The 17,571-nt window shown below is 44.2% G+C and overlaps 1 protein-coding gene across 3 annotated transcripts in view; it reads left to right on the plus strand.

Moving 5' to 3' along the window:
- ptk2bb (protein tyrosine kinase 2 beta, b) overlaps positions 1–15,975 on the plus strand; it is a 36,344-nt gene extending 20,369 nt beyond the window's left edge. For 2 of the 3 annotated variants that reach the window (XM_012855877.3, XM_012855878.3), the window contains exons 18-30: positions 101–216; positions 3,527–3,627; positions 3,756–3,845; positions 3,987–4,191; positions 12,134–12,248; positions 12,374–12,433; positions 12,513–12,635; positions 12,753–13,181; positions 14,687–14,711; positions 14,798–14,832; positions 14,940–15,074; positions 15,211–15,291; positions 15,458–15,975. In XM_012855877.3, the coding sequence (XP_012711331.1) occupies positions 101–216; positions 3,527–3,627; positions 3,756–3,845; positions 3,987–4,191; positions 12,134–12,248; positions 12,374–12,433; positions 12,513–12,635; positions 12,753–13,181; positions 14,687–14,711; positions 14,798–14,832; positions 14,940–15,074; positions 15,211–15,291; positions 15,458–15,676 (1,734 nt within the window). In that variant the 3' untranslated portion in view covers positions 15,677–15,975. The remainder of the gene's footprint in view (positions 1–100; positions 217–3,526; positions 3,628–3,755; positions 3,846–3,986; positions 4,192–12,133; positions 12,249–12,373; positions 12,434–12,512; positions 12,636–12,752; positions 13,182–14,686; positions 14,712–14,797; positions 14,833–14,939; positions 15,075–15,210; positions 15,292–15,457) is intronic. The other variant, XM_012855879.3, reaches the window with a different exon arrangement.
- Positions 15,976–17,571: the final 1,596 nt, after the last annotated feature.

A 17,571-nucleotide genomic window follows, 5' to 3' on the forward strand; every position in this document is an offset into this window, starting at 1 on the left:
GTCTTCGTTAAACCGCCCATGTGGCTACGTCCAACACGGTGTGGTCAGTGCTGAAGCTGAATAGGTGAACGTTATCTAACGGATTAAATCATCTCCACAGCTCGGTAACTACCTGACACAGAACCAGAACAAGCTGACGAACACAACCCTGGTGTTGTTCAGCCTGCAGATCTGCAAAGCCCTTGTCTATCTGGGAGGGTGCAACATGGTGCACAGGTGAGAAATAATAATAATAATAATAATAATAATAATAATAATAATAATAATAATAATAATAATAATAATAATAATTTGGTTAGTCTTCTTTACAGGTCTGAAAGGTCAAGTTCTGCATGCAGTTAGTATATTATAAGATTTTTGTTTACAGGAGTGACAGCATGTGTCGTTTTTGAAAGAAAGCAGGACAACAAAAATAACGAAAAAGTCAATACACTAAAAGATAATTTCCACAAAGCTGTGCAAGAAAAAGGCATTACCAAATGGGATCTTAAAAAAACAGTTCTTACTCCTTGAACTATTGAACATTTTATAAAGTGTTAACCAAGTATTATGGGAATTGTGTGTGATAGGCAAACACAAAGTAGTTCAAAGAAGAACATGTTTTTTAAATTTTTTTTAACATTTGCATTCAGTTCTCTTGAATTAATGGATGTAGAGCCCCCTTTTACTGCAGTTGCAGCCCAATTTGATAGCTTTTCTTTAGAAAATAGCTCCGTCATAGTATCAATAAAAATTATTTTTATGACTGGGCCATTCTAAAACATGATTATCCTTGGGTTTCAACTCCTCTATTGCAGCGCTGGCTCAATCTGTCGGGGTGTAATGTATGCTTTCAGATGAACCTCAGCCCTGGTCTTTGCAGCATCTAACAGGTTTTCTACTAGGATTGTCCTTTTTGTAGCCCCGACCATATTCCCATCAACTGGGATCAGCTTGTCTCTCTCTGCTGGAGAAAAGCGTTGTCAAAGCATCGCGTTCCAACCACCATGTTTCACAACGGAGAGACTGTGTCCAAGGCCACATGCAATGCTAGTTTCCTACCACATGCAGTGTTTCACATTGAAGACAGTTACACTTTGGTCTGTATGCGAAACACTTTGGTCTATATTTCGTATTCATACCTCAACATTTCAAGATGTATGAATACTTTTTTTTTTTTAAATGATCTGTAGAAATGACTGAAAACAAACAACAACAAAAGGAGTATGAAGAGAAACTGGATGAATAAAGAATATGTAGATTATCTTGTATTGACACTCTTAGTTGTTTTTTTATCTCCTTTTATGAATTGTTTATATTTTTACAAGACCTCAACAAGAGTCACAGATATTACTATTTAGAATAAAGAATAACGAATAATCAATTGTTAAGTTATAAAATTGTCTTTAATCTAAAGACAAACGTCCTTAGTTCAGTTATGTCTGTAGGGGGCACTGTGGCTTCACCCAAGCCCCTCTGATCAGCCCCATAGTCTTTTAAAAAAAGAGCTTTGTGTCTGATTTTTGTTGTACCTGACCTTAAAAAGTCACTAAATGTGTGTTGGGTCTCATTCCAATTTATAGCCTCTTTAATCACACATTTCTATTAAATATTTGATCGACAGATTCCATAAATTGAAAGAGTCCTTGAGGGTTTTATCACCGCTTCACTTGGATTCTCTCTAAAAGGAACCACAGGTTACTGTAGATAAATCAGAATTCAAAACTCAGAATGGGTTTAAAAACATTTTCAGTTATCATGCAGAGAAATGAGGGTTTATATGGAACATAAACTTAGAAACTTGTGCTCTATATTGTGCTTTACTTTCTTGTTTAGAGTGTTCTCTGAAAACCTCCAAAGTTATCAGTCTCCAAATACATGTTTGCAGGTTGCATCTGCCTGAACCACCTCTGCTGATTCCTTTATTGTGGAGGAGAAAAAGCTCTACTCTGAGCTCCTAATCCTATCTCAGCCAGTCACCCCAGCTGATTTTGTCTACTGGGATGCCATTTTTCTGGGTTATTATTCATATCTCATGACCATGGCTGTGGGTTGGAGCGTAGATGTGCATGGAAACGGAAAGATTTGCCTTTTGGCTCAGCTCATTCTTTAACAAAACAGACGGGAGCAGCAGCCACATTACTGCAGATGAGGCCCTGATCAGTCTATCCATCTCCAGCTCTATCCTACCATCTCTCCTGAACAACACACGCTGAATTCCTCAGCGTGAGGCGTAGCAGGCGGGCTTGTTCTTGAGAAAAATATGTTTGTGCTGAAAATATATTTGTGCTTTGTGCTGATCTTTGTGCTTAACTTAGGACTACAAGGGACGAAAAACCCCTTTAAACACTTAAAAACAAGAGTATTTGACAAACTACAACAAAGATATGATCAGTTTTTTTCTGGGATTTATGAACATCAGTTAAATATTTTGACTAAAATAATTGCCGCGAGGTTAAAATACAGAAGGTTAGGCAGAATATTTGAGTAAGTTATGCTACTCGCAGAAAAACTGGACGTTATCAGTAGGATTCAGGCAGCAAGGTCGCCTTTCACAGCTCCAAGCCTCTGTGAAAACAAAACATTGACAAAAGAAATTACCTTTTCGCCTGCATAAAAATGTAAACATTCCCTTTCCCCTGTTTGGATTGAGCTAAGCTGAAGGTTTCTCTCAAGGACAAAGCTTCTTATTGAGCCAAACGTTTGTTTATGTGCATAAATGTGTCCTGATTACCCCAGCAGACTGTGGCCTGTCATGATCGGCTGCAGTAGCATTTTCATGCTCCATCGTTTTGCTTTATTATTTATTATTATTATTCCTTTATTTAACCAGGAAAAGTCCCATTGAGATTAACAATCTCTTTTTTCAAGGGAGTCCTGGCCAAGATAGCGGCAAAAGATTACATTACAAATTACATTACAGTTTACAATAACATTTATCTAAATTAGAATTTCATTAAACAGTTACAAACCATAGAACTCATTTCCAAACTTTTGAGCAATCATTTGAAATGTCCGATCGGGATCAAATCCTTCAACTTCCAGTCTTTCTGAAGATTGTTCCATGCTGTGGGGGCAGAGTACTGAAAAGCTGTCTTTCCAGCTTCAGTGCGGATACTAGGTACAGAAAGAAGCAGAGACTCTTGAAAACGTAGAGAATACAGTCCAGCCGCTCTTGGTTGAATGTACTCACAGAGGTATGAGGGGAGCAGACGCAGAATACCCTTATAAATGATCATATACCAGTGAGTGAGTCTACGAGTCTCTAATGCTGGCCAGCCCACACGTATATAAAGTTCACAGTGGTGTGTGCGAGGCTTACAATTTGTGATAAATCGTAGGGAGGCGTGGTAAATTGAGTCTAACATTTTTAAAACTTGATCTGGGGCATTAATATAGATTAGGTCACCATAGTCCAGAACGGGTAAAAACGTTGCAGCTACCAGTCTCTTCTTCGACTTAAAAGAGAAACAAAGCCTATTCCTGAAGAAGAAGAAGCCAATTTTCAGTCTGAGTTTTTTAATCAATTGTTCAACTTTGATTTCAGAGACATTGCAGTTCGGAACGTGTTAGTTGCAAGCCCGGACTGTGTGAAGCTCGGAGACTTTGGTCTGTCCAGGTACATCGAGGATGAAGAATACTACAAAGGTAACAGAAGAGACAATAAAAAAAAAAAATCTATCAGAGGATCTGGGTGGTTAATGAATATTAGAGAAGGCAATCTGAATAAAAAAAAAAAAACTTTTTACCATTTTTTTTTTATAATGTCCCTGAAGCTTCTGTTACTCGGTTACCGATCAAGTGGATGGCCCCAGAATCCATCAACTTTAGACGTTTTACCTCAGCTAGTGATGTCTGGATGTTTGGTGAGCTCAGACACATTTTCTGATTCCCTTTATAATCATCAGATTTATATCTATAGTGCTTAACACATGAATTACTGAGTGAAGTAATCTGAGCTTGGATTCAGTTATGTTGTGTGTGTGCGTGTGTGTGTCGTTCTGCAGCTGTGTGTATGTGGGAGATCATGAGCCGTGGGCAGCAGCCGTTTTTCTGGCTGGAGAACAGAGACGTGATTAACCAGTTGGAGCAGGGCATCAGGTTGCCCAAACCAGACAACTGCCCTCCTGCTCTTTACTCACTCATGACGCGCTGCTGGTCCTACGATCCCGGAGAGAGACCCAGTTTCACTGAGCTTGTGATCAAGATCAGGTATTTATTTAGAAATGTAATAAAAGATCCCCCCAAAAGAGAAAAACTCTAATTCTGTCATGATCTTTTACTCAGTACTGATCCTAATTTCTATGATAGGTTTAACTGATATCTGATGTGAAATGTCAGATATCAATAAAATGTATTTTATTGATAATGTATATTTATTTTATTATAAAACTATGTGGTTTCAGCTAAAGCTGCTATTAGTCTTGATTGTGTAAAAGCCCAACCAGGAACAAGAGTTGAAAATTAAGCCTAAGCAAGAAAAAAACAAAAACAAAATACCTTGTAAAATATAGTTAAAATGCATTTTAATCAGTGGCTCTATATATACAGTGATTTGCAAAGTATTCTTCCCCCTTTGGCTCTTTACCTATTTTGTTACATCCCATTGTAATTTAAGTGTTACTTAATCTTTCTTGGAGTAAGAAAAAATATTTTAAAAAACAAACTGAAAATTGGCATGTGCATATGTGTTTACCCTTTTGCTATGAAGCCCCTAAAATGTTCTGAACCATTTACCTTCAAAAGTCCCATAATTAGTGAAATTAAGTCCACCTGTGTGCAATCTAAGCGTCACATGACCCGTCAGTACAAACACACCTTTTCTGAAAGGCCCCAGAGACGGGAGAATCTGTCCATAGGACCACAATATGCCGTACACTCCATAAAGCCGGGCTTTGTGGAAGATTGGCCAGAAGAAAAAAAAAAAACCTTTACTTATTGTTAAAAATAAGAAGGCACGTTTTGAGTTTGCCAAAAGGCACGTGGGTGACTCCCCGGATGTATGGAGGAAAGGGCTCCTGATTCGATGAGACTAAAACTGAACTTTTCAACCACCAAGGAAAAGTCTGTCTCAAACCAAACACATCTCATCATCCCAACAGTGAAACACGGTGGAGGCAGCATTATGCTGTGGGGATGTTTTTCAGCAGCAGGGACTGGGAAACTGATCTGAGTGGAGGGAAAGATGGATGGTGTTACTGTCATGATTTGTCTTTGGATGAACCCGGACACAGCACGCACACACAGAGCTAGTTCTTGAAGTGAGTTTTATTGCACAGAATGATGAGTGAATGACGAGAGGAACCAGAGTCTTTATGGACGGAGGTGAAGGGTGCGGAAGCTGGCTAGCAGGAGGAACACGGGGAGACTGACCCGGAGGTGACTCGGGAGCGAAGGACCGTGGAGCAGAGCTGCGGAGCGGAAGTCCTTGGAGCAGAGCTGCAGAGCTGAAGACCGTTGAGCAGAGCTGCAGAGCTGAAGACCGTTGAGGCAGAGCTGCAGAGCTGAAGACCGTTGAGGCAGAGCTGTAGAGCTGAAGACCGTTGAGGCAGAGCTGCAGAGCTGAAGACCGTTGAGCAGAGCTGCAGAGCTGAAGACCGTTGAGCAGAGCTGTAGAGCTGAAGACCGTTGAGGCAGAGCTGCAGAGCTGAAGACCGTTGAGCAGAGCTGTAGAGCTGAAGACCGTTGAGGCAGAGCTGCAGAGCTGAAGACCGTTGAGCAGAGCTGTAGAGCTGAAGACCGTTGAGGCAGAGCTGCAGAGCTGAAGACCGTTGTAGCTGAGAGGATCCTGGAGTAGCAGATAGGCGCGGGCGCGGGAACTCTGGCAACCAGACGAGGAAAGATCTCTGGACAGAGGCGCAACAGAGGATGAAACAGACTGAGACTGAACGGAAGTGAACACTACGGGCCGGCAACGAGAGCAGAGAGAGGTATGCTTAAATAGGGGTGGGACCAGGTGGAGGCAGTTGCGGGTTAATTGCAGCCTGACAGGTGGAACCCATCAGGCTGCGCATTAACGAGAGAGAGGCTCAGCATGCAGCCCTCACGCTGCATCCTGACAGTACCCCCCCCCCAAGGCCGGACACCGGACGGCCCAGAATCTCCACGCTGGGTGGGTGGAGGGGGCCTAGGAAGGCGGGCAAGAGTCAAACTGAGAGACCAAAAAGCCAGCACGCACCAAAGGGACCAGAGAACACTAGGGGAACCAAAAGGACCAGAGAACACTAGGGGACCCAAAGGGACCAGAGAACACTAGGGGACCCAAAGGGGTCAGAGAACACTAGGGGACCCAAAGGGGTCAGAGAACACTAGGGGACCCAAAGGGGTCAGAGAACACTGGGAACCAAGGAGCTAGAGAACACTAGGGAACCAAGGAGCTAGAGAACACTAGGGGACCAAGGAGCTAGAGAACACTAGGGGACCAAGGAGCTGGAGAACACTAGGGAACCAAGGAGCTAGAGAACACTAGGGGACCAAGGAGCTAGAGAACACTAGGGGACCAAGGAGCTAGAGATCACGGGGGAAACCCAAGGAGCTAAAAACACTGATGTGCCGGAGCACGACTAGGGCGTGGCACATCAGGGAAAGGTCCGAGCGCTTGACAGCGCCGGGGGAAAGAGCAAGCGCTGACAGCGCCGGGGGAAAGAGCAAGCGCTTGACAGCGCCGGGGGAAAGAGCAAGCGCTTGACAGCGCCAAAGGGATTGAACGGGCGTACACAACGCCAAAAGGGAAGGATCGGGCGTACACAACGCTAAAAGGGAAGGATCGGGCGTACATAAACGCCAAAGAACAGGCGTACAGAAACGCCAAGGGGGAGGAACAGGCGTACACAACGCCAAAAGGGGAAGGAACGGGCGTACACAACGCCAAAGGGGAAGGAACGGGCGTACACAACGCCAAAGGGGAAGGAACGGGCGTACACAACGCCAAAGGGGAAGGAACGGGCCAACAGCAGCGCTAGGGAAGGTAACGGGCGTATGAAACGCCAAGGGGGGGGAAAAGGACAGGCGGACTGATACGTCAGAGCTCAACAGCGCAAGAAAACACTGGAGCACCACTAACGTACAGAGACACCGGGGGGAAAGGAAAGGGCGTGCAAAAACGCCAAGGAACGGGCGTATGGGAACGCCAAGGGCAAGGAACGGGCGTATGGGAACGCCAAGGGCAAGGAACGGGCGTATGGGAACGCCAAGGGCAAGGAACGAGCGTATGGGAACGCCAAGGGGGAAAGGACAGGCGGACTGACACGTCGGAGCTCAACAGCGCAAGGAAACGCTGGAGCACCACTAACGTACAGAGACGCCGGGGGTAAGGAACGGGCGTGCGCAAACGCCAAGAGCAAGGAACGGGCGTATGGGAACGCCGAGGGGAAGGTACGCCGGAGGGTGAGGGAAGCGCTGGGGCCCAAGGGACGAGATCGCCGGGGCGTGAGGGAACCGCCGGGGCACAAGGTAAGCAACTCGCCGGGGCGTGAGGGAAACGCCGGGGCGCAAAGGAGAGACTCGCCGGGGCGTGAGGGAAACGCCGGGGCGCAAAGGAGAGACTCGCCGGGGCGTGAGGGAAACGCCGGGGCGCAAAGGTAAGTAACTCGCCGGGGCGTGAGGGAGACGCCGGGGCGCAAGAGAGAGGTTGCCGGGGCGTGAGGAAAACGCCGGGGCGCAAGGTAAGCAACTCGCCGGGGCGTGAGGGAAACGCCGGGGCGCAAGGGTAAGTAACTCGCCGGGGCGTGAGGGAAACGCCGGGGCGCAAGGGAAGCAACTCGCCGGGGCGTGAGGGAAACGCCGGGGCGCAAAGGGGAAACTCGCCGGGGCGTGAGGAAAACGCCGGGGCGCAAGGGTAAGTAACTCGCCGGGGCGTGAGGGAAACGCCGGGGCGCTAGAGTAGGGATCGCCAGGGCGTGTGGGAAACGCCGGGGCGCAAGGGAAGAGATCGCCGGGGCGTGTGGGAAACGCCGGGGCATAAGGGTAAGATTGCCGGGGCGTGAGGTAAACGCCGAGGCAGAACGGCCGCACACAGCGCCAAGGGGAAGGTATAGGCGTACTGCTATGCTAGGGTTCAACAACGTACGGAAACGGTGGAACACAACTAGCATACAGAAAAGCCAGGGAAGAGGACAGGCGTGTGGAAACGCCAGAGGAAGGTACAGGCGGGCCATGACACTAGGGCTCTACAGCGTATAGAAACGCTGGAGCACAACTGGTGTATGGTTACCCCTGGAGAAAGAACTGACGTATGGGAACGTCAGGGGAAGCAAGAACGAAGGCGTCCTAACACGCGGGAACACGAACAGAGGGCGTCCTAACACGCCAGGGAACACGAACAGAGGGCGTCCTAACACGCCAGGGAACACGAACAGAGGGCGTCCTAACACGCCAGGGAACAGGGAATGCGCCGAGCAGCAACTGGCCGATCGCACCAGAGGCTCAGCCGGCGACATGGGAGCGCCGGAGGGCTCTGGTGGCGGCTTGCATGCGCTGGGCAGCAACAGGCGGGTGCGCCAGAGGACTCAGCCGGCGACTAGAAGCGCCGGAGAGCTCTGGCAGCGCCTAACCACAGAAGGAGACCAAACAAGAGGACTAGGCTAGGGAAACAATGGACTACTACACTAAGACAGGGACTACTAGACTAAGACAGAGGCTACGAGACTAAGACAGAGGCTACGAGACTAAGACAGAGGCTACGAGACTAAGACAGAGGCTACGAGACTAAGACAGAGGCTACGAGACTAAGACAGAGGCTACGGGACTAAGACAGAGGCTACGGGACTAAGACAGAGGTTATGGGACTAAGACAGGACTCGAGAGGAACTACAGGGGCTAGACGAGAAAACCAAATAAACCAGAAAACTCGGAGGGGAACCGAAACCTAGAACTAAACTATAAAACAAAGCAAAAACAGGAAGACGAGGGCTGGTTCAGCTAAAACAAATGAAAAACTAGATAACTAAAGCTAGAATTAAGAACACGGGAAAAACAGGAAATCTAAGGTAAATAACTAGAATTTAGATGCACAACGCAAGACTAAAGGTAAACCTAGAACAATAGAACTGAGCAGAAAGAAAATTAAACCCAAAGCAAACAGAAACTCAACTACTCTAAAGAAAACAAAAAAACTCCTAAATAATTCTAAAGTACAAAAGATCCTAGGGTAACCAAAACCATGGTTAAACCTATATGAATTTTCTGAAAGCAGAACAACCAAACTAAAGAACTCTAAAGGAAAACTGGAAAACTGGAAAACCAAAGAATGTTGAGTAACTCAAAACCTCGGGGTCAAAATAACTCAAAACAACAACAACTGAAACTGGAGAACTAGATGTCTAACTAAGAACGAGAATCTGGAAAACAAATCCGGAAAATAAAGCTAAACTAGGAAACTAAAGATCTAAGGCAGAAACTTGAGCATGGAGACAGGAACTAGGGATCGCAGGCAGGAACTGGAGACACAGACAGGAAGTCGAGAGCGGGGATCTTGAGACGCGGACAGGAAGTTGAGCACGCAGACAGGAACTGAGGTGGGGCGGATCCTACCAGCTTCCGCACCTAGGCTCTGTGCGTGCTCGGGTTCATCCTTGGGCCGGCCCGTAATTGTCATGATTTGTCTTTGGATGAACCCGGACACAGCACGCACACACAGAGCTAGTTCTTGAAGTGAGTTTTATTGCACAGAATGATGAGTGAATGACGAGAGGAACCAGAGTCTTTATGGACGGAGGTGAAGGGTGCGGAAGCTGGCTAGCAGGAGGAACACGGGGAGACTGACCCGGAGGTGACTCGGGAGCGAAGGACCGTGGAGCAGAGCTGCGGAGCGGAAGTCCTTGGAGCAGAGCTGCAGAGCTGAAGACCGTTGAGCAGAGCTGCAGAGCTGAAGACCGTTGAGGCAGAGCTGCAGAGCTGAAGACCGTTGAGGCAGAGCTGTAGAGCTGAAGACCGTTGAGGCAGAGCTGCAGAGCTGAAGACCGTTGAGCAGAGCTGCAGAGCTGAAGACCGTTGAGCAGAGCTGTAGAGCTGAAGACCGTTGAGGCAGAGCTGCAGAGCTGAAGACCGTTGAGGCAGAGCTGTAGAGCTGAAGACCGTTGAGGCAGAGCTGCAGAGCTGAAGACCGTTGAGCAGAGCTGCAGAGCTGAAGACCGTTGAGCAGAGCTGTAGAGCTGAAGACCGTTGAGGCAGAGCTGCAGAGCTGAAGACCGTTGAGCAGAGCTGTAGAGCTGAAGACCGTTGAGGCAGAGCTGCAGAGCTGAAGACCGTTGAGCAGAGCTGTAGAGCTGAAGACCGTTGAGGCAGAGCTGCAGAGCTGAAGACCGTTGTAGCTGAGAGGATCCTGGAGTAGCAGATAGGCGCGGGCGCGGGAACTCTGGCAACCAGACGAGGAAAGATCTCTGGACAGAGGCGCAACAGAGGATGAAACAGACTGAGACTGAACGGAAGTGAACACTACGGGCCGGCAACGAGAGCAGAGAGAGGTATGCTTAAATAGGGGTGGGACCAGGTGGAGGCAGTTGCGGGTTAATTGCAGCCTGACAGGTGGAACCCATCAGGCTGCGCATTAACGAGAGAGAGGCTCAGCATGCAGCCCTCACGCTGCATCCTGACAGTTACATGCACCAAATTTCTGGAGCAAACAAGCATTGATATAACCCTGTTGAACTCCACTGCTAACTTCATCAATTGTTTAATCATAAATGGGAACTGAAACAATTCTAGTAAGCAGCTAGGTTAAAAACCTAAACTATCTTTAGCTTATGGAGGAAGAACTGCATCATCAGCTATATGAAAGTGAGACATGTGACTTGTTTCACTTTTCTATTTTAGTCTTTGCAAAAATGAGACATTATTTCCTGCTTTCACTGTCATTGTTTTTACTATGAAAAACTTAAAAACCTAAAAGTTTTTGTAAATATTTATAATAGGAATTTTTAATAATTATGCACATTCTTAATAACCTGACAACAGCCAGCTGCATGTATCGCTCCGCCTAGCTCCACTCACATACATCTGGGACACCGCGATAGGAATTGCCTTTACTGAAGGCTGGGCCTTATCAAAACTCCTTGCATATGATTGGATATGCCACTTGTCTGTCATCTTTATCGACGTGCTATTTCAACCACTCACACCGAAGCTAACCCGTGACGCTGATGAGAGCGACGCAGGAAAATATTTTTTTTTTTTTTTTTTTTGTATGTGTTTGCGGCTCTAGTGGCACGCATTTTATTGACAGTGAGCTGACAGGAAGAGGGGGGAAGACAGGCGGCAAAGCGCCGCGGGTCGGAGTCGATCCCGGGCCGACCGCGTTGAGGACTAATAGGCCTCCTTATATGGTTAGCGCTAACCGCTAACCGCTCCGGGGCGCGTCCGCGTTGCGCGTCCGCGGACGCGCCCCGGAAAACCAAACTTGCCAAATCCGGTTGGGAGAAGGTCGAAAACATGGTTTCCACCAACAAAAGCCTTCAGAGCCGTTCTCTGATGTTCTTTTAATGAAACAATATTAGGTAGATTGGACAACACAGAAGAAATAGCAGCATCAATGCTAACGCTTGCTTCCTCGATGCGAGCCGCCATTGTTGTTGGAATCTCACGGTCACTTCTCCACTACGTCACATCCAGGAAACACCCGCCCTGCGTCCTGATTGGCCAGACAATAAAATTGGTTGGGGAAATCACTTTCAATGAGCCGTGTCCCAGATGTATGTGAGTGGAGCTAGGCGGAGCAAGACATGCAGCTGGCTGTTGTCAGGTTACATTCTTAATACATTGAGTCTAATTATTATTAATATTTTAAGTCTTTTGCAAGACTTCTCCTAGCTCCAGAAAGGTTGAGACAAAGAAAATGTAGAAATTTTATATCAGTAGGATGAAAGTGCAGCCTTTCCTGGACAGCTTGCTATCAGTAATACAGCAACTATGGGAACATACTGTATATTAAGATATGTGTATTGCAGCTGAAGCTTTAAGAAATATAGTAAGCCATGTTCATGTTCACTGTGTATCATTTTGGATTTTTTTTTTCACAATTAAAATTACTGACTCACTCATTTTCTTTGATTTTCTTTTATCAGTTTTTAATAGTTGTATAGCTGTGTGTAAATCGGGTCATGTTTAAATCAAATTTAATTCAGTTTATAGAAACATGATCCTAACATGTTTCTTTCAGTGACGTCCACAAGATGGAGAAGGAGGAAGCGGTAGAGAGAGAAAGAGACAGAGACAGAGTACGCACCACTAAGTTTTTTGAACCAATGGTGAACTTTGCAGGAGCTCCCCCCAAGGTAAAAAAAAACAAACAAAAAACAACAAACAAAAACTTGTTCATTTTATTTTGTATGATTGTATACATTATAAGAAAGCAGGTCAGATTTCCTAAATTGACTTACCTGTTTCACCTTCACTGAAGCCCTCAAGGACGAAGCCAAGCCGGTTTGGGAACACGCTCAATATCGGTCTACATATTCAGGTGCGGCAGTTTGGGCAAATAACTTCAGATGTTTACAGGATTTTTACAATGGGACTGATCTGTTTGTACCTTTGTGCAGCTGAATGAGGCTCTGTGTGCCAGCTCACCTGACCTGGCCAGCCCCTGTGAATACCAATCCCCGATTGACTCCAGAAACACGCTTGCCCTGCCAGTTAGGTCCCCCCGTCGCCTCAGCTTAGGGGTAAGACCTTTAGTCATGTTTAGATAAAAAAATAAAAATGAAGCTTATTTCTGTCAGCTGGAATGCTTTAATTGTCAATCATTTCTATTTAAACAAACTCTATATTCACTGGATTAGGAGGGCGAGTTTCTGCAAACGGAGCCAAACAGTAGGAGGGACGCCCAGCAGCTGTGGCAGAAGGAGAGACAACACATGCAGGACACTCTGAAGCTACAGAAAGAGCAGATGATGGAAGATAGGAAGTGGCTGGAGAAGGAGGAGCGACTCCTGGTGGGAAACAGAGCATCGCTAGCTTTTGTCAATCCCCTCTCTGTGTCCCTGTGTTCCTCTGCTCACCAATTCAATGTTACCGTGGAACCTGACCGGAACAAGGCACCTTTGAATATAACCGAAACTCTTGTTCAGCCTCGATGCCCCACTAATATTAGATTGAATGTCCCCCTGATAACAGTACAAAAGAGAGGCCCCATGTCTTTAATCTGTAAAATGAACCTGCCTGTTCTCTTGCAGGACCCCATGGGACAAGATGGCACTCCCAGCTCAAGGGTAGGTGTCCATGTGTACAAGATCAGATATGCAAGTGACAATACAGTTCCTAGAGGAAATATGTCAATGTTATAGTCTATAAAAAAATGAATGACCACTTTTTCACTGAAATTAAAGCTGCAATTGGTTTACATCATGTTTTTTTTCAAGTTTTGCACCTCTCAGCTATTTGACTATTGTTTTCAAAAGTAGCTCACGCTCAGTCAGTTTGCATAGTATCTGTGAAAACCAATTTTCAAATCTCACTGCAGATTTTCAATTAGATTTTAGCCTGCAATTTGGGGCATTTTAACACATGAATATGCTTTTGTCTAAAAAAAAAAAAAAAAACATTCTTTTGCAGCTCTGGCTGGTTTTAACCTGCTAAATGGTGAACATTTGCCCTTTCAAGTCTTTTGTAGCCTCTAACATCTTCCCATCGACTCTGACAAGCTTACCTGTTGCTGCTAATACATCCCCACATCAGATGATGCCATCACCATGTTTCACAGCCGTGGAATGGGATTCAAGCTGTTGTGCAGTATTCGTTCTTTATCCTGACATAGTGTTTTGTATTTAGGCCAAAGGTTGATACATACATTATCCAATATTGTGAAAAAGTTCAATATTTGTCATTCATTTCAGGAAGTGAATTAATCATGTCAACCCATTTAGCCTGTTAGAAAAACTGATGCCCAGGTTCTTAGCATTTCCACTCTGTTAAAAAAAAAGGTTACAGAGAAGATGAATATTAGGGGAAATGGGGAATGCCTTTGATGTATTCCTATTTTAGTGGTTTTAAATAGTTAAATATGTATTTATAAGGGATATTGTCTCTGTAAGAGGGGTTTACATTTTCCAGAAAGGGCAGCACATTATCAGCATATAAACACAATTTATGGATTCTACTAGCTGTTTGAATTTCACAAATATTTTTGGTTCTGCAGCTGCCAGCAGTTAAATTAATATAGAGAACAGTGAGGGGAGACTGGACAAGCATGCCTCTTTCAAGATTCAAGCTCCGAGAAATCAAGACATTTTTTTTTTACACAAGCATTTAGTGAGCTGTATGATAATCTGGTCCACGACAAAGATGTCTGGATCCAAAAATAATTAAGTTAGCAATTATAAATTTCCAACAATCCTTGTCAAAAGACTTCCCTGCATTAAATTAAACAATTAAACTATTTTTATTTTGGACGTTGCGATAGTCTATAGACTAATGTGTCTTCTTGTATTATTCACAGCATATCAGTTTATAACAGATCAAGTCTGGTCAGGGTGTACCAGGAGTTTCCGATATTGATTTTTTCACAATATTCAGATGTTTAGGTGTTACTGTTAGAACTGGATCTAAAGACCCAAGCAGTAAAATTACGAAAGTGGCAGTTTCACAAAAACATTTTCTGTTCTTGTCTAATGCCTACATTAGGTACTACTTCAGTTGAGATATTTTATTATTTTTAACACTTACTAGAATTTTGTGATTCTAATGCATAAAAACATGTTTGTTTTTGTCTTCGTAGCCAACTGAAGATGAAACTGAGCACGGTAAGCTCTAAGAAAAAATATATTGTTTTACATTCAACTCTGATTCCCTTTTACTGTTCGGTAAAGGGATCTTTCTTTCCACCCAGCTCCACCTGAGAAACCCCCACGACTCAAAGCACAGGTAGACAATTCCCCCATCTCTAAGTGTTTGGTCATTTAAAGTAGACAAAATACTTTTTCCCTACTAATTGTAAATTAATACTTTTAACAATTAAAACTCCACTTTAGGCTGCTCCCACAGCAGAGATTGACCGCTCTGATGATAAAGTATACCAGTACGTTATGGACCTGGTCAAAGCTGTTGTCCAATTCAAGAATGACATCGCCGAGCTGAAGCCAGAACAATACATCACCATCGTCAAGGTACACTGAGACAAATTACCTGCCCTCAACCTCCACTTTGTAGGTCGTTGCTGTTTTATTGGCTAATTTAAAAGGTAGAGCAAATCCTCCTGAGTCATACACCTGATTCATTTTCTTTATTGATCTGTCCTCATAGTCTGTTGGGATGGCCTTAAGGGATCTTATCCACAGCGTGGATGATGTGCTGCCCAGTTTACATGAGTCGGTCAGGACTGAGGTACAGTAGGATTTCAAACACAAGAAAAGCATGGTGTTTAAAGACTAATATCCTTAACTTAAATGCACAAAGGCAGGACTCTGCAAAAAAAAAAAGATATATATATATCTATGAGGCCATCTTTTATTTTTTTCTGATCCAATCCTTTTCCTCACTTGCACCACAGATCGAAGGTACCCAGAAGCTGCTCAACAATGACATGGCCGAGCTGATCAAAAAAATGCACCTGGCCCAGCAGAACGCCATCACATCTTTAAAGGAGGAGTGCAAGAAGCAGATGCTGGCCGCTGCACACACTCTGGCCATGGATAGCAAGAACATGTTGGATGCTGTGGACCAAGCAAGAGTCAGGGCAAATATAGCCAAGCCAGCGGCCCCAGAGTGAACTGCTTGTTTTCTGGTTTCTCTAACCGACTTTTACCATGTCTGTAGTCGTATTCGGGCCTTTTCAGATAGTTTTGTATTAATAAGTATGAGCCAACTGCAGCCTCTTGTTCTTTGGAGAACAATCATGTTTAAATTTGATGTTGCTGATTAGCAAAGTGAGACGGTCAAAGAGTTTAAGTGTAATGATCTGATTTTTAAGCAGCAGAGCAGGGTCACTCAGACTCCAGCATGGACATGGTCAAAGACTACGACGAGATATTCATTCCTCTGCTGAAAATTAAAAATCTTTGTAAATACTGAATGCATCCTGTGATTAATGTTTGATCGCTACAAGTTTTAGTGTTGAGTAAGCAGCCTAAATATGACCCAAAGAGTTAAAATTTATTCAAGTGAGGTTCAGTTGAGGAGGTTATGATCCATCAATTCTTTACCTGCAGTACTAACTCTTGTAGAGTCTATATGTTGATGAACCAGAGATTAATTTACCAGTTAACAGATACAGTGACAGAAAAGCAGACTTCTGCCATGTTAAAACAACTCTAATCTCCCAAGATGTTTTCGTGGTTTAAGTGAACGCTCATAAATGTTTAAAGTACAATTTTCATCAAAGTTTACAATATATATTTGAACTGTTCACATACTTACTTAATTGCATCTCTTTTAGTTTGTCATTTATTACACTCCTTGGCTTGCAGCACGTTTATTGATGAGACTGGGCAGCAAAGGTTTTGAATGCAGATTTTGTTTGTATACTTTTCACACAAGTCTGCAGGCTTGATGTAAGAAAGACCGTTCTTACATAGCTGTGGCCCATAGTAGGTCATGGTGCATAACAAAGACTTTCCCATGTGAATCACAAACCACCAAAAGTACCCTGCTTAGTGTATCAAGACAGAAATAATATGCTACTTTAAACTAAGTGTTTCTATCAGATTGTTGGCAGGATAACCTTAACATTTTTTTTCCAGTAGATGTTTCTCTTTTATCTGACCATTCTAACACATGAAAAAGGACTGATCTAAACTATTCCAGTGTAGCTTTAGCTGAACCTTTAGCTTACTTATCCTGCTGGACGGTGGGCCCAAGCCTCAGTTTTAATTCCTGTGCAGTCTTCAGCAGGATTTCTTCCAGGATCGCTTTTGTCTTTAGCTCAATCCATCTTCCCATCAACTCTAACCAGCTTCCCCGTCTGTGCTGAAGAAAAGCATCCTGACAGCATAATGCTAACGCCGCCATGTTCCACAGTGGGGATGGTGAGTTCATGGTAATCTGCAGTGTTGATTACGTAGTTTCTAATGAAGATAAAAAAAAAAAAAAACTTTTCAGGTCTTTTCTCACCAGAGCACCTTTATCCACATGTTTGCTGGGTCTCCTGCTTGGGATACTTCAAGCTTGTGTGTTCTTTCAACAATAACTTTCTTCCTGCCACTCTTAAACGAAGGACGGATTTTTGAAGTGCACATCTGGTAGACAAGCACATCAAGAAAACATTAAGAAATATTTAGAAATATTCAATTAAATTTAGATAGAGGTTTTAGTGTTGGCTTATTTTTGTTTTTTTTTCATCATAATTTTGTGTAGGATAACACCAGAAGTTAAACAGATAAATCAAAACCACCGGAAATATTGGTTTATCTCTGATCTTCTCACATGAATAGGTTTATGTCACATTAAACTATTTTCAAAATGTCTTAACACAATTACATACATTTTTTTTTTTTTTTTTGGGATCGGTGAGCCAGTCCAGTGTGGCTTTCCTGCTTTATGTTATCCACAGTTTCAGTCAGGTTATTTTTGACATATAACAAACTGTATAGTACATGTGGCATTGGTGTAGATTGTAGCACTGTAGCAAGAAGGTCCTGGGTTTGAATCCTGACCTGGTGTCCTTTC

The sequence above is a fragment of the Fundulus heteroclitus genome, chromosome 15 (genome assembly GCF_011125445.2).
Source record: "Fundulus heteroclitus isolate FHET01 chromosome 15, MU-UCD_Fhet_4.1, whole genome shotgun sequence".
NCBI lineage: Eukaryota > Metazoa > Chordata > Actinopteri > Cyprinodontiformes > Fundulidae > Fundulus > Fundulus heteroclitus.